The sequence below is a fragment of the Mytilus galloprovincialis genome, chromosome 8 (assembly GCF_965363235.1).
Source record: "Mytilus galloprovincialis chromosome 8, xbMytGall1.hap1.1, whole genome shotgun sequence".
Classification (NCBI taxonomy): Eukaryota; Metazoa; Mollusca; class Bivalvia; order Mytilida; family Mytilidae; genus Mytilus; species Mytilus galloprovincialis.
The window spans coordinates 714767-732154 of record NC_134845.1 but is presented as its reverse complement, the minus strand read 5'-3'; the positions used below and the strand labels follow the sequence as shown (position 1 = coordinate 732154).

The 17388-nt window shown below is 36.2% G+C and overlaps 1 protein-coding gene across 9 annotated transcripts in view; it reads left to right on the top strand.

Annotated features, from left to right (window-relative positions):
* Window positions 1–8545, top strand: part of LOC143084815 (uncharacterized) — a 99141-nt gene extending 90596 nt beyond the window's left edge. For 8 of the 9 annotated variants that reach the window (XM_076260873.1, XM_076260879.1, XM_076260878.1 and 5 more), the window contains 7 exons: window positions 6–74; window positions 522–642; window positions 1148–1292; window positions 2281–2415; window positions 2826–2978; window positions 4384–4416; window positions 6255–8545. In XM_076260873.1, the coding sequence (XP_076116988.1) occupies window positions 6–74; window positions 522–642; window positions 1148–1292; window positions 2281–2415; window positions 2826–2978; window positions 4384–4416; window positions 6255–6505 (907 nt within the window). In that variant the 3' untranslated portion in view covers window positions 6506–8545. The remainder of the gene's footprint in view (window positions 1–5; window positions 75–521; window positions 643–1147; window positions 1293–2280; window positions 2416–2825; window positions 2979–4383; window positions 4417–6254) is intronic. The other variant, XM_076260877.1, reaches the window with a different exon arrangement.
* The last annotated feature ends 8843 nt before the right edge of the window (window positions 8546–17388 follow it).

The window sequence follows — 17388 nt, the reverse complement described above, 5'->3', positions numbered from 1 at the left end:
TGTAGAAACACCCTGAATCATCAATCAAGTTCCTCCAAGCTGTCAACCATTGGACCTCACGTTGAGATATACCAGTAAGTATTATTTATCTTGTTTACGTTGTATATATAAAATGATATTTCTATGGCACTGAGACAGCAACCTAACAACACAAACAAAAAAGACATCATGAAGTTGTCAAATGGTCTTCTAGTGAAAAAGACCATAGGTTTGCCAGTGTTCTTGTTAGTACTGTGAAATCTGTATATTTATTAACGCTTTGAGATTTTGTTGGACTGGAGTTATTTAGTATTAAAAGAATGTTCAGCATTTGTATGTCATAAATTGAAATGATTTAGGTTTTTTGTCAAAGCCTAATGGTTTTGAGCTTCCATAAATAAACACCATCAAAATTGTAGTTGTACATGAATCTTATAGGCTGGTTTTTAGCATAGATTCACTTATTATCATTTAGTACTTTGAATATATAATATATATATACTGAAACTGAGACTTAAGATACTTATATATTTTGTTTATAGAATATACCACCCTAAACTAACAGGACCTACAAAGAAAGAACTCTATGATGCAGCTACTTCAATTCAGAAAAATGTCCGACGGTTCTTAGTGAGATGTCGATTTGACAGGCTCTATAGAAAGGTAATGAGACCAGGTTTTCTGTTTGTAGGTCAGGTTGCCATAACATTTTTCATTTACTGTAGAGTTAAACTTGACTTTTAGGTACAAGTAAAGCTGTACTAAATAACACCATTTTAAAGAATGCTCTCATTAACTGAAAGCAAGCTCAAAATAGGGTTCTTTAATCTTCATATAAATATCTTTTATTCTAATACTTGTAGTTGAACTTCAATGTAAATTCAGTTTAGCACTTTTAAGACTAATGTAAAAGACAAAAATAAAGTAAGATAGGTCAGAATTTCAGTTTTAGTTAACAAAAAGAAATATTTATAGTCAATTTATGTTGTTTCAGGCTTAACACAACATATTTCAAGAGTAATCCAAAAAGAAATGAATCACACACAATGATGGAACAATGATTATCCCCCTTTTCCTAAACTTTAAAAGGTCTAAATATTCTCAAAGAATGTTAAAACAAGATCAAACTCTTAATTCAATAGCAGTCATTCTTATTTCTTTGTTGTAGGCTGTTTGGTATGGGTCAACATGGCCAAAAATGGTAAAAGATTACAAAAATTCCTTGAAGAGATGTCAACATAGACACGGAGTAGATAGAGCTAAAACACCCTTCACTATAGAATATATGAATGATTACATGGAGTCGAGGAGAAGTAAGTTAGTTAAGGCTCTGACATGGAGTAGATAGACCCAAAACACCCTTTACCATAGAATATATGAATGACTACATGGAATCGAGGTACTGCTATAAATTAGGCTCTGACATGGTGTAGATAGAGCTAAAATACCCTTTACTATAGAATATATGAATGACTACATGGAATCGAGGTATTGCTATAAATTAGGCTCTGACATGGTGTAGATAGAGCTAAAATACCCTTTTCTATAGAATATATGAATGACTACATGGGATTGAGGAGCAGTATGTTATAAATTAGGGCTCTACTGATAAATAGGGTCTATAGTAATCAGCGTGGTTGTCCTTCACAAATTGTTTCCACTTTCTAACGTTGAAAGTCATTGTCTACAAATTTCTTCAACTTACCCACCTTTGTGCACTTATAGTGTTTATAATGCAGAATAGAAAACCCTTTATTAGAAATCTTAGTCAAATTTAGTTTAACCTAGCCACCCTCGTGCATATAATCTTGAATCTTTAAAAAACCTTTGTAGTTTGAAAATAAAACGTGATATTATTAAAATTAATCGATTAAACTCTACACAATGTTTAATAGATAAAACAATATAGAGTAACGAATAAAAAATAGAATCCACATTTTATTGATCGGATGATATTTTACGATATCTATATGAAGAAAACCCTGATAATCTGTTAACCGTTCTATTACTGAACTTTTCCCCCCTCTCTTAGACAGTTTTACGCTTGACAAAAGCAAGCTTGATATTTCTCCTCACACATTGTGATGTCGATTACTTCTCCTCTCACATTATAACGTTGCTGATAAAGCCTGCTCTTGTCTCCAAGCCATGATACCAGAATTAAGGAGTGATTGAGCAGGATTTTATAGGAATAACCATAATAACTATTATTGAGACTCATTTTACATTGTAAGACACACAGTACTATACGGAATAGTCTGAAATCAACACTTGCGTCATCATAATTATGATCTTGTTTAGGATTTGAGAGTGTATTTGACAAGAAGGCCTTCGCTGGAGAAATGGAGTTCAGTGAATTAGATCAGTTTTTCAGGGAGAGTGATTTGTACCCATCACAGTCAGAAATTGAGGAAGCTGTGGACGTCGTGTTTCAAGGTAAATATACCTTATGTTTGGTTACATAAAATGTTCATTATAATGCTTTATTGTTAAAAATTTGTTTAGTTTTTCCACATGTAATCATCTATAATAGAAGTTTTGGGGTGTCATCTCTCCAACTACAATATTAAATCACTATGATTCTGTGTTCTGAATCTATCATACAGACTGCAGTATCCTCACTCCTCATTATTTAGTTTCAATGTTTTGTGGAAAAAATACAGACTTCAGAGGAGAAAAGGAAAGTCCCTAATCCAATGGCAAATTCAAAAGCTCAAACACATTAAACTATTATAACTGTCATATTCCTGACTTGGTACAGGCCTTTTCTAATGTAAACAATAATAGATTAAACCATTTAAATAGTTTGTAAAAATGAACAAGTACAATATTGTTGTATTTTACAGGACAAGCCTCATCAAAGAAAGGTTTACGTAAAAGTGATTTATTAGAACTCGTGTGGTACATCTATGTACCCAAAGCAGCAGGTTTACCAAACATGCGACAGTCAACCTGGTTAAACCCAATCATAGATGGAGTGGAGGCTCGTAAGCTAATAGGTGAGTTTATCAATATATTGTATACAGATTTGTTGATATTATATATAGATATGGACTTCAGTGTATATATTTTATATTGAATAAGAAAGAAAACTCAATATTTTAAGACACAATAATACTAACTTAATACATATTTTTCACCATTAAGACACTTTGATATTCTGTTTATAATTGTTTGAAATGTATTTGACTAAGATCACCATATATGATTGAGTTATACACATATTTGACTAAGTAAACACTGCTGAATTATATCTAGACTTTAACTAGATAATGTTAATTTACTTTAACACAATTTTATTCTTATATTTGGTTATTTAATTACAAGTTAATACTCAAATGGTTGTTATACTTGTACATGTATTTCAAAATTATATATATAATTGCCAGATTGATGATAATTTACGCTGCTTTAAATGTATTCCCCCAGTTAGGAATGGAAATGACAGGGTGATTGTACATGAGACCATTTAAAATACCAAGAAATAATCAGTTTACCAAAATAGCAACATGTATTTCAGTTCTTCATCAGGATAGTAACTGAAAGTTTTTCTACAATGATCTAGGAAACAAAATCAAAGTTCCCCAAAGTCCACATCAAGTGGTGGTCCTTACATAAATTAGGCTGTAAGTCTTCTCTTTTGAATTGTTTTACATTTGTCATTTAGGTGCTTTTGATCTGACTATGTGGTATGGGCTTTGCTCATTGTTAAAGGCCATACGGTGAACTATAGTTGCTAATTTCTGTATCATTTGGGTTCTTGTGGAGAGATGTCTCATTGGCAATCATACCACATCTTCTTTTTATATTTATGTTCATTGATGATTTGAGAGAGAAGGTTTTATCACACCCGAGTCATTTGTCTTTTAGTATTTTGTGTCATTTGTAAGGGATTCACAAAATTTCAATTCATTAATTTGTTCTGGAAAAGTGCTTTTATTGCAATTTTCCATCTTGCTATTTACTGGAACATCTTCAATATTGAACTTGAGAAATCCATAATCCAATTGAATACTTATACCAACATTTCCTACCTCCTTAAAATGTATACTTGACCATACTTAGAACACAATCTCCTGTTTTTGGTAATTCCTATTTCTAACCATATTTCACCCTTTATATGGCATTTTGATCTTGTACACCTTTTCCTCATCATTTGATAATGTATATCTGTCTACATAGTACTGTTATGGTATTTTGTATTTATACACAACATTAAATATGGTAATTGATTGACATTATAACTCTTAAACACTTACTCACTCCCAACACACACACACACAACAAACATGTATGATAAGTTACAATTACACACATATTCCCCTTTTGACTGTATTTTATACTTCTGTATATAATTCACCACAATTGTGACTAATTTTAATGATTGTTTTTATTTAACACCAGCGGGCAAACCTAGTAAAAAGGGCGCCTTCACAAGTATGTTGCACTAGCCTGACCCTGTAGATTTTATTTATATATCATTTACCCATAGCTTTTGTCCACATTTCTAATATCATATTATTTATATATATATATATCAGTTACCAAAAGCTTTTGTCCACATTCCTAACAATATATTATTTTTTACCCACAGCTTTTTCTATGCATCTAAACTTATACCTTTTTTTAACTGTAGCTTTGTATAGATTAACTTTTTTTCTTTAGATATATGTATATGGTTCTTTTAAAGTTTCTGTAGTTGAATTCAACACCTTATTAGATATATGTTAACTTCATCTTTATAAAAATCTGTATCTGTATCAATAGTTCCTGTATTGTAGAACAGTAAAATTGAAATCACTAAAAAATTCTAGTTCAATAACATATTGTCTATATAAAAAAATCATGTTCAATAACATATTGTCTATAAAATATTTTTATTTCATTAACAGTGAATCTCAATTTTTTAGGGAAAGTATCTTTATATTAATTTTAGTGGTGCTGGATCTTTCAAAGAGACTTTTTTTAACGACTTATTTTTTCTATATTTTACTGATAAATGGACTTTTTTATAGTTATCAAGTAACTTCGGCTATAGTTGATACATATCAATTACTTTGTCAAAGCTTGATGTTTTTTTATGAACCTTTTGCAGAAGCTCTTTTAGGATGAAGATATAAATAAATGTCTGAAGCAAAGTTGTGAAAGTATATGTTTTTTAGTATTTTACTCTTCAACTTTGAACTTGTTTGGCTTTATAAATATTTTGATATGAGCGTCACTGATGAGTCTAATGTAGACGAAACGCGCGTCTGGCGTACTAAATTATAATCCTGGTACCTTTGATAACTATTTACACCACTGGGTCGATGCCACTGCTGGTGGACGTTTCGTCCCCGAGGGTATCACCAACCCAGTAGTCAACACTTAAGCGATTAAGTGTTGACATGAATATCAATAATGTGGTCATTTTATAAATTTCCTGTTTACAAAACTTAGAATTTTTCAAAAAAACTAAGGATTTTCTTATCCCAGGCATAGCCTTAGCCGTATTTGGCACAACTTTTTGGAATTTTGGATCCTCAATGCTCTTCAACTTTGTACTTGTTTGGCTTTATAAATATTTTGATATGAGCGTCACTGATGAGTCTAATGTAGACAAAACGCGCGTCTGGCGTACTAAATTATAATCCTGGTACCTTTGATAACTATTTACTGATAGATGGATTTTATTTTTTCAAGCTAACATTCAATTATCGAATCTCAAGAATTGTATTTTTATAATTTTCTGTATTTTATTAATCAATCAATTCACATTTTGCAATCAACATTGCACTGTTACACTGACTGAAGCAATTACAAATGGGACACATGTAGGGTTCTGCTGAACTCTTTACAAATATTTAGAATTGCCCATCTTTGTGGATATTTTTTAATTTTATATATCATTTGTCATGCATAAACTGTTCGAAAGATTTTTACTCAATTATGTGTTCAGATACTGTTAAGTTACTAAGAAAAGAAAATGACTTTTTTTGTGGCTTTGTCAGCCATAGGCATCTCATTAAATCCCCAAAATTCTTCGTTATATAAATTGAACTTCAACCAGAAAGCAGCTTTTAAATCAACTCTCCATTGTATTACATGTATTTATTTCTTTAATGAGTCTAATTATATTCTGATTTGCTTTTTTTTCACTAAAAGATTCATGATTTAGGTTTTAATAAATGAGGGAAATGTTTTCGAAGCAAGAAATATTGTATGATGGGGCTTACATGGAATGGAATTCATGAGCTTGTGAGATCTGAAAATATTTTTTTTTCTATTTTCTACAGGAAGTGAATATGTAGAGAAAGCTCCTTTAGAAGTTTGTGCAAAACTTGTTATTGACTCAAAACGAGAGAGACGAGAAAAAGAAAAGTTAGAAAACCTTAAACGTCAGGATGAAGATGCTGCCAAACTTAAGAGAGATCTTAGTGCATTCCAATACGAGGAGGAGGATGAAAACGAGGGAATTAAAGGGGAACTAGCTAGAACTAGAGAGAGGCTGTCTTCTACTAAGTCCAAGGAGGACAGTCAGAATTAGTATCAGATTAGCATCAGAATATATTTAAGTTTGTTAGAATCATGAGGACCCATGAATACCAGAATCAAAGTTATACATGACGTGCATGCCTTCAGTAACATGTGCACACATTTTTGACTGCCAGTTTTGTCAGAACCATAAGTTCAGATGACATGCAAGCCTCAAGCCTTTTAGATTGTCAGAATCAAGAACACACATTATTGCATGTCTTTAACAGTGTAGGACTCATATCTGCTTTTAGGACAATTTGGACATTTGTAAGTCTAACAATTGTTTCCTAAAGCAAATGCAAGACTTAGACATGTAAATTTCTCTCAAATTTATGTATTTTTTTAACAATGTGGATTTCCTGGTCCATTTTATTATTTGTTTCAATTGAAATGCAGGTTGGTGAGGAGAAGTAATCTTTTGACTATAATCTGAAAGTTAGAAATAAAGCAGAGCTATAAGTACCTCAATATATACTGAACAGGATATAAGAGGGATTTTAATTGAAAGGTGCCTTGATTTGAGGTGTGCATACTTCATTGTTAAATATCATAACTATTTATAGATTTTATATGATTATTTTTTTCAGTAAGCTTGATTTTCCAAAGTTTACATGTTTAGATTGTTCATTTATTTATGAGTCTAGTTAGACTAAATCTCATAAGTTACCTATATGTTTTCTCTTTAAGAATAAGAGTAAGGAATACATTTTATAAACAAAACACAGTAAGGTTAAGAAACTTAAGGCAGTAGTACCCATAACAATTCGAAGGCATAGGTCCAAAAGTATCAGAAAATTATAAGAAAAATTTGCCTGACAGTTGGTTATCAATACTACTTTTTGGTTTATACCATGACAATATTGAATGCTTGTTGTAAAATTGAATGACTTGTTTAAAGTGTATATTACATTTACAAGAAAGGAAACATGAACATGCAGGATGATTGATTTCACAAACATTCAAGTAATCACTGGCAGTTACCTAGTGGCAAAAAAAATATGTTTTTAACAACAGTAAAAGTTATCTTTTTTTTTTTAAATCTCATGATTGCAGTTAAGTTCTCCATAAATGTTTTGGACTGTGTAACACAAACAGAAAATACTAATAGTTTTTAGGGGATGGAACAATAAGGGGGAAACAAAATTGAAAAAAAAAGCTTGTCATAAGTGCAATACCAGAAATAAATGTAAAAAGATAAATAGTATCACCCTATCCCTTTTACCCTGTATCAATTTGGCTTGACCTACCTTCCCTTTTTCATTATTCTTTTTCGTTTTATATTTTGTTAAGATATATATACTATTTTATTTGTCTCATTATATGTTATTGTTTATCATCTGTGATATAAAGGGAGACAATATTATTGTTTATCATCTGTGATATAAAGGGAGACAATATTATTGTTTATCATCTGTGATATAAAGGGAGACAATATTTTTCCATGTTTATATTTTAGATAATTTTATTTGTGATATTTCAAGGTGTTTTGTAAAATAATCTGCAATTGTTTTAGACTTATTACTGCTGTTATATTGTTATGACTTTGTTAAAGTCCATTAGAGTTTTATAAGTGTTATGTTGACAAAGTTAATATGTTAGGTACATTTATAGTTGTAAGTTTTTACTGCTGAAGAGAGCTATTAATGAGGGTAGGAATGGCATTGTATATCCCTTTCGTTGTCAGTGTTAGCATTAAATGAGCATAAAAATTGTTTTATTTAAAACCAGTAACATTTATTTCATCCAAATGTTAACTAGATTGTTGTGTTGGGGTACCCCATTCCAACCCTCATTAATTTATTATATTTTTATTAAATTTATTCTATTTTATAATGTTTATAGATCACAATTTACATAATTTTAAGGAAAAGTATTTCTTTTCTTTTTTTTTATTAATTTTTTAAGCACTAATTGAATATTTGAAATTTTTTGATAGGTCACAAGGTATCTATTTTTAGAGACAATATTGTTGACAGTATTACCATTTGTAAATATTTATTTATTTTGTTTTCCTGCTGATAATAAAGCCAAGCTGTGATGTCGATCATTATCTTTTGTTTTATGTTTGTTTGTAAGTGGAATGGCGGATTAATGTTCTTTGTTCTATAGATCCTATAGCCGGTACTTTGATTCTAAAGCTGTAGATGTGTTATCGCCTGTGGTTAGGCCTTTGTTCTATAGATCCTATAGCCCGGTACTTTGATTCTAAAGCTGTTGATGTGTTATCTCCTGTGGTTAGGCCTTTGTTCTATAGATCCTATACCCCGGTACTTTGATTCTAAAGCTGTTGATGTGTTATCACCTGTGGTTAGGCCTTTGTTCTATAGATCCTATACCCTGGTACTTTGATTCTAAAGCTGTAGATGTGTTATCTCCTGTGGTTAGGCCTTTGTTCTATAGATCCTATAGCCCGGTACTTTGATTCTAAAGCTGTAGATGTGTTATCGCCTGTGGTTAGACCTTTGATCTATAGATCCTATAGCCCGGTACTTTGATTCTAAAGCTGTAGATGTGTTATCTCCTGTGGTTAGGCCTTTGTTCTATAGATCCTATACCCGGTACTTTGATTCTAAAGCTGTAAATGTGTTATCGCCTGTGGTTAGGCCTTTGTTCTATAGATCCTATACCCCGGTACTTTGATTCTAAAGCTGTTGATGTGTTATCGCCTGTGGTTAGGCCTTTGATCTATAGATACTATAGCCCGGTACTTTGATTCTAAAGCTGTTGATGTGTTATCGCCTGTGGTTAGGCCTTTGTTCTATAGATCCTATAGCCCGGTACTTTGATTCTAAAGCTGTAGATGTGTTATCGCCTGTGGTTAGGCCTTTGTTCTATAGATCCTATAGCCCGGTACTTTGATTCTAAAGCTGTTGATGTGTTATCTCCTGTGGTTAGGCCTTTGTTCTATAGATCCTATAGCCCGGTACTTTGATTCTAAAGCTGTTGATGTGTTATCTCCTGTGGTTAGGCCTTTGTTCTATAGATCCTATAGCCCGGTACTTTGATTCTAAAGCTGTAGATGTATTATCACCTGTGGTTAGGCCTTTGTTCTATAGATCCTATACCCGATACTTTGATTCTAAAGCTGTAGATGTGTTATCGCCTGTGGTTAGGCCTTTGTTCTATAGATCCTATAGCCCGGTACTTTGATTCTAAAGCTGTAGATGTGTTATCGCCTGTGGTTAGGCCTTTGTTCTATAGATCCTATACCCCGGTACTTTGATTCTAAAGCTGTTGATGTGTTATCACCTGTGGTTAGGCCTTTGTTCTATAGATCCTATACCCCGGTACTTTGATTCTAAAGCTGTTGATGTGTTATCGCCTGTGGTTAGGCCTTTGATCTATAGATCCTATAGCCCGGTACTTTGATTCTAAAGCTGTAGATGTGTTATCACCTGTGGTTAGGCCTTTGATCTATAGATCCTATACCCCGGTACTTTGATTCTAAAGCTGTAGATGTGTTATCGCCTGTGGTTAGGCCTTTGTTCTATAGATCCTATAGCCCGGTACTTTGATTCTAAAGCTGTTGATGTGTTATCTCCTGTGGTTAGGCCTTTGTTCTATAGATCCTATACCCCGGTACTTTGATTCTAAAGCTGTTGATGTGTTATCACCTGTGGTTAGGCCTTTGTTCTATAGATCCTATACCCTGGTACTTTGATTCTAAAGCTGTAGATGTGTTATCTCCTGTGGTTAGGCCTTTGTTCTATAGATCCTATAGCCCGGTACTTTGATTCTAAAGCTGTAGATGTGTTATCGCCTGTGGTTAGACCTTTGATCTATAGATCCTATAGCCCGGTACTTTGATTCTAAAGCTGTAGATGTGTTATCTCCTGTGGTTAGGCCTTTGTTCTATAGATCCTATACCCGGTACTTTGATTCTAAAGCTGTAAATGTGTTATCGCCTGTGGTTAGGCCTTTGTTCTATAGATCCTATACCCCGGTACTTTGATTCTAAAGCTGTTGATGTGTTATCGCCTGTGGTTAGGCCTTTGATCTATAGATACTATAGCCCGGTACTTTGATTCTAAAGCTGTTGATGTGTTATCGCCTGTGGTTAGGCCTTTGTTCTATAGATCCTATAGCCCGGTACTTTGATTCTAAAGCTGTAGATGTGTTATCGCCTGTGGTTAGGCCTTTGTTCTATAGATCCTATAGCCCGGTACTTTGATTCTAAAGCTGTTGATGTGTTATCTCCTGTGGTTAGGCCTTTGTTCTATAGATCCTATAGCCCGGTACTTTGATTCTAAAGCTGTTGATGTGTTATCTCCTGTGGTTAGGCCTTTGTTCTATAGATCCTATAGCCCGGTACTTTGATTCTAAAGCTGTAGATGTATTATCACCTGTGGTTAGGCCTTTGTTCTATAGATCCTATACCCGATACTTTGATTCTAAAGCTGTAGATGTGTTATCGCCTGTGGTTAGGCCTTTGTTCTATAGATCCTATACCCCGGTACTTTGATTCTAAAGCTGTAGATGTGTTATCGCCTGTGGTTAGGCCTTTGTTCTATAGATCCTATACCCCGGTACTTTGATTCTAAAGCTGTTGATGTGTTATCACCTGTGGTTAGGCCTTTGTTCTATAGATCCTATACCCCGGTACTTTGATTCTAAAGCTGTTGATGTGTTATCGCCTGTGGTTAGGCCTTTGATCTATAGATCCTATAGCCCGGTACTTTGATTCTAAAGCTGTAGATGTGTTATCACCTGTGGTTAGGCCTTTGATCTATAGATCCTATACCCCGGTACTTTGATTCTAAAGCTGTAGATGTGTTATCGCCTGTGGTTAGGCCTTTGTTCTATAGATCCTATACCCCGGTACTTTGATTCTAAAGCTGTTGATGTGTTATCACCTGTGGTTAGGCCTTTGTTCTATAGATCCTATACCCCGGTACTTTGATTCTAAAGCTGTTGATGTGTTATCGCCTGTGGTTAGGCCTTTGATCTATAGATCCTATAGCCCGGTACTTTGATTCTAAAGCTGTAGATGTGTTATCACCTGTGGTTAGGCCTTTGATCTATAGATCCTATACCCCGGTACTTTGATTCTAAAGCTGTAGATGTGTTATCGCCTGTGGTTAGGCCTTTGTTCTATAGATACTATAGCCCGGTACTTTGATTCTAAAGCTGTAGATGTGTTATCGCCTGTGGTTAGGCCTTTGATCTATAGATCCTATACCCCGGTACTTTGATTCTAAAGCTGTTGATGTGTTATCGCCTGTGGTTAGGCCTTTGATCTATAGATCCTATACCCCGGTACTTTGATTCTAAAGCTGTTGATGTGTTATCGCCTGTGGTTAGGCCTTTGATCTATAGATCCTATACCCCGGTACTTTGATTCTAAAGCTGTAGATGTGTTATCGCCTGTGGTTAGGCCTTTGTTCTATAGATCCTATAGCCCGGTACTTTGATTCTAAAGCTGTAGATGTGTTATCGCCAGTGGTTAGGCCTTTGTTCTATAGATCCTATAGCCCGGTACTTTGATTCTAAAGCTGTTGATGTGTTATCGCCTGTGGTTAGGCCTTTGTTCTATAGATCCTATACCCCAGTACTTTGATTCTAAAGCTGTAGATGTGTTATCGCCAGTGGTTAGGCCTTTGTTCTATAGATACTATAGCCCGGTACTTTGATTCTAAAGCTGTTGATGTGTTATCGCCTGTGGTTAGGCCTTTGTTCTATAGATCCTATAGCCCGGTACTTTGATTCTAAAGCTGTAGATGTGTTATCGCCTGTGGTTAGGCCTTTGTTCTATAGATCCTATACCCCGGTACTTTGATTCTAAAGCTGTTGATGTGTTATCACCTGTGGTTAGGCCTTTGTTCTATAGATCCTATACCCCGGTACTTTGATTCTAAAGCTGTTGATGTGTTATCGCCAGTGGTTAGGCCTTTGTTCTATAGATCCTATACCCTGGTACTTTGATTCTAAAGCTGTAGATGTGTTATCTCCTGTGGTTAGGCCTTTGTTCTATAGATCCTATAGCCCGGTACTTTGATTCTAAAGCTGTAGATGTGTTATCACCTGTGGTTAGGCCTTTGATCTATAGATCCTATACCCCGGTACTTTGATTCTAAAGCTGTAGATGTGTTATCGCCTGTGGTTAGGCCTTTGTTCTATAGATCCTATACCCCGGTACTTTGATTCTAAAGCTGTTGATGTGTTATCACCTGTGGTTAGGCCTTTGTTCTATAGATCCTATACCCCGGTACTTTGATTCTAAAGCTGTTGATGTGTTATCGCCTGTGGTTAGGCCTTTGATCTATAGATCCTATAGCCCGGTACTTTGATTCTAAAGCTGTAGATGTGTTATCACCTGTGGTTAGGCCTTTGATCTATAGATCCTATACCCCGGTACTTTGATTCTAAAGCTGTAGATGTGTTATCGCCTGTGGTTAGGCCTTTGTTCTATAGATACTATAGCCCGGTACTTTGATTCTAAAGCTGTAGATGTGTTATCGCCTGTGGTTAGGCCTTTGATCTATAGATCCTATACCCCGGTACTTTGATTCTAAAGCTGTTGATGTGTTATCGCCTGTGGTTAGGCCTTTGATCTATAGATCCTATACCCCGGTACTTTGATTCTAAAGCTGTTGATGTGTTATCGCCTGTGGTTAGGCCTTTGATCTATAGATCCTATACCCCGGTACTTTGATTCTAAAGCTGTAGATGTGTTATCGCCTGTGGTTAGGCCTTTGTTCTATAGATCCTATAGCCCGGTACTTTGATTCTAAAGCTGTTGATGTGTTATCGCCTGTGGTTAGGCCTTTGTTCTATAGATCCTATACCCCAGTACTTTGATTCTAAAGCTGTAGATGTGTTATCGCCAGTGGTTAGGCCTTTGTTCTATAGATACTATAGCCCGGTACTTTGATTCTAAAGCTGTTGATGTGTTATCGCCTGTGGTTAGGCCTTTGTTCTATAGATCCTATAGCCCGGTACTTTGATTCTAAAGCTGTAGATGTGTTATCGCCTGTGGTTAGGCCTTTGTTCTATAGATCCTATACCCCGGTACTTTGATTCTAAAGCTGTTGATGTGTTATCACCTGTGGTTAGGCCTTTGTTCTATAGATCCTATACCCCGGTACTTTGATTCTAAAGCTGTTGATGTGTTATCGCCAGTGGTTAGGCCTTTGTTCTATAGATCCTATACCCTGGTACTTTGATTCTAAAGCTGTAGATGTGTTATCTCCTGTGGTTAGGCCTTTGTTCTATAGATCCTATAGCCCGGTACTTTGATTCTAAAGCTGTAGATGTGTTATCGCCTGTGGTTAGACCTTTGATCTATAGATCCTATAGCCCGGTACTTTGATTCTAAAGCTGTAGATGTGTTATCTCCTGTGGTTAGGCCTTTGTTCTATAGATCCTATACCCGGTACTTTGATTCTAAAGCTGTAAATGTGTTATCGCCTGTGGTTAGGCCTTTGTTCTATAGATCCTATACCCCGGTACTTTGATTCTAAAGCTGTTGATGTGTTATCGCCTGTGGTTAGGCCTTTGATCTATAGATACTATAGCCCGGTACTTTGATTCTAAAGCTGTTGATGTGTTATCGCCTGTGGTTAGGCCTTTGTTCTATAGATCCTATAGCCCGGTACTTTGATTCTAAAGCTGTAGATGTGTTATCGCCTGTGGTTAGGCCTTTGTTCTATAGATCCTATAGCCCGGTACTTTGATTCTAAAGCTGTTGATGTGTTATCTCCTGTGGTTAGGCCTTTGTTCTATAGATCCTATAGCCCGGTACTTTGATTCTAAAGCTGTTGATGTGTTATCTCCTGTGGTTAGGCCTTTGTTCTATAGATCCTATAGCCCGGTACTTTGATTCTAAAGCTGTAGATGTGTTATCACCTGTGGTTAGGCCTTTGTTCTATAGATCCTATACCCGATACTTTGATTCTAAAGCTGTAGATGTGTTATCGCCTGTGGTTAGGCCTTTGTTCTATAGATCCTATACCCCGGTACTTTGATTCTAAAGCTGTAGATGTGTTATCGCCTGTGGTTAGGCCTTTGTTCTATAGATCCTATACCCCGGTACTTTGATTCTAAAGCTGTTGATGTGTTATCACCTGTGGTTAGGCCTTTGTTCTATAGATCCTATACCCCGGTACTTTGATTCTAAAGCTGTTGATGTGTTATCGCCTGTGGTTAGGCCTTTGATCTATAGATCCTATAGCCCGGTACTTTGATTCTAAAGCTGTAGATGTGTTATCACCTGTGGTTAGGCCTTTGATCTATAGATCCTATACCCCGGTACTTTGATTCTAAAGCTGTAGATGTGTTATCGCCTGTGGTTAGGCCTTTGTTCTATAGATCCTATACCCCGGTACTTTGATTCTAAAGCTGTTGATGTGTTATCACCTGTGGTTAGGCCTTTGTTCTATAGATCCTATACCCCGGTACTTTGATTCTAAAGCTGTTGATGTGTTATCGCCTGTGGTTAGGCCTTTGATCTATAGATCCTATAGCCCGGTACTTTGATTCTAAAGCTGTAGATGTGTTATCACCTGTGGTTAGGCCTTTGATCTATAGATCCTATACCCCGGTACTTTGATTCTAAAGCTGTAGATGTGTTATCGCCTGTGGTTAGGCCTTTGTTCTATAGATACTATAGCCCGGTACTTTGATTCTAAAGCTGTAGATGTGTTATCGCCTGTGGTTAGGCCTTTGATCTATAGATCCTATACCCCGGTACTTTGATTCTAAAGCTGTTGATGTGTTATCGCCTGTGGTTAGGCCTTTGATCTATAGATCCTATACCCCGGTACTTTGATTCTAAAGCTGTTGATGTGTTATCGCCTGTGGTTAGGCCTTTGATCTATAGATCCTATACCCCGGTACTTTGATTCTAAAGCTGTAGATGTGTTATCGCCTGTGGTTAGGCCTTTGTTCTATAGATCCTATACCCCGGTACTTTGATTCTAAAGCTGTAGATGTGTTATCGCCAGTGGTTAGGCCTTTGTTCTATAGATCCTATAGCCCGGTACTTTGATTCTAAAGCTGTTGATGTGTTATCGCCTGTGGTTAGGCCTTTGTTCTATAGATCCTATACCCCAGTACTTTGATTCTAAAGCTGTAGATGTGTTATCGCCAGTGGTTAGGCCTTTGTTCTATAGATACTATAGCCCGGTACTTTGATTCTAAAGCTGTTGATGTGTTATCGCCTGTGGTTAGGCCTTTGTTCTATAGATCCTATAGCCCGGTACTTTGATTCTAAAGCTGTAGATGTGTTATCTCCTGTGGTTAGGCCTTTGTTCTATAGATCCGATACCCCGGTACTTTGATTCTAAAGCTGTAGATGTGTTATCGCCTGTGATTAGGCCTTTGTTCTATAGATCCTATAGCCCGGTACTTTGATTCTAAAGCTGTTGATGTGTTATCGCCTGTGGTTAGGCCTTTGTTCTATAGATCCTATAGCCCGGTACTTTGATTCTAAAGCTGTTGATGTGTTATCTCCTGTGGTTAGGCCTTTGTTCTATAGATCCTATAGCCCGGTACTTTGATTCTAAAGCTGTAGATGTGTTATCACCTGTGGTTAGGCCTTTGTTCTATAGATCCTATACCCGATACTTTGATTCTAAAGCTGTAGATGTGTTATCCCTGTGGTTAGGCCTTTGTTCTATAGATCCTATACCCCGGTACTTTGATTCTAAAGCTGTAGATGTGTTATCGCCTGTGGTTAGGCCTTTGTTCTATAGATCCTATACCCCGGTACTTTGATTCTAAAGCTGTTGATGTGTTATCACCTGTGGTTAGGCCTTTGTTCTATAGATCCTATACCCCGGTACTTTGATTCTAAAGCTGTTGATGTGTTATCGCCTGTGGTTAGGCCTTTGATCTATAGATCCTATAGCCCGGTACTTTGATTCTAAAGCTGTAGATGTGTTATCACCTGTGGTTAGGCCTTTGATCTATAGATCCTATACCCCGGTACTTTGATTCTAAAGCTGTAGATGTGTTATCGCCTGTGGTTAGGCCTTTGTTCTATAGATACTATAGCCCGGTACTTTGATTCTAAAGCTGTAGATGTGTTATCGCCTGTGGTTAGGCCTTTGTTCTATAGATCCTGTAGCCCGGTACTTTGATTCTAAAGCTGTTGATGTGTTATCGCCTGTGGTTAGGCCTTTGTTCTATAGATACTATAGCCCGGTACTTTGATTCTAAAGCTGTTGATGTGTTATCGCCAGTGGTTAGGCCTTTGTTCTATAGATCCTATAGCCCGGTACTTTGATTCTAAAGCTGTAGATGTGTTATCTCCTGTGGTTAGGCCTTTGATCTATAGATCCTATAGCCCGGTACTTTGATTCTAAAGCTGTAGATGTGTTATCGCCTGTGGTTAGGCCTTTGATCTATAGATCCTATAGCCCGGTACTTTGATTCTAAAGCTGTAGATGTGTTATCGCCTGTGGTTAGGCCTTTGATCTATAGATCCTATACCCCGGTACTTTGATTCTAAAGCTGTTGATGTGTTATCGCCTGTGGTTAGGCCTTTGATCTATAGATCCTATAGCCCGGTACTTTGATTCTAAAGCTGTTGATGTGTTATCGCCTGTGGTTAGGCCTTTGATCTATAGATCCTATACCCCGGTACTTTGATTCTAAAGCTGTAGATGTGTTATCGCCTGTGGTTAGGCCTTTGTTCTATAGATCCTATACCCCGGTACTTTGATTCTAAAGCTGTTGATGTGTTATCGCCTGTGGTTAGGCCTTTGTTCTATAGATCCTATAGCCCGGTACTGTTGATGTGTTATCGCCTGTGGTTAGGCCTTTGTTCTATAGATCCTATACCCCGGTACTGTTGATGTGTTATCGCCTGTGGTTAGGCCTTTGTTCTATAGATCCTATAGCCCGGTACTTTGATTCTAAAGCTGTTGATGTGTTATCGCCTGTGGTTAGGCC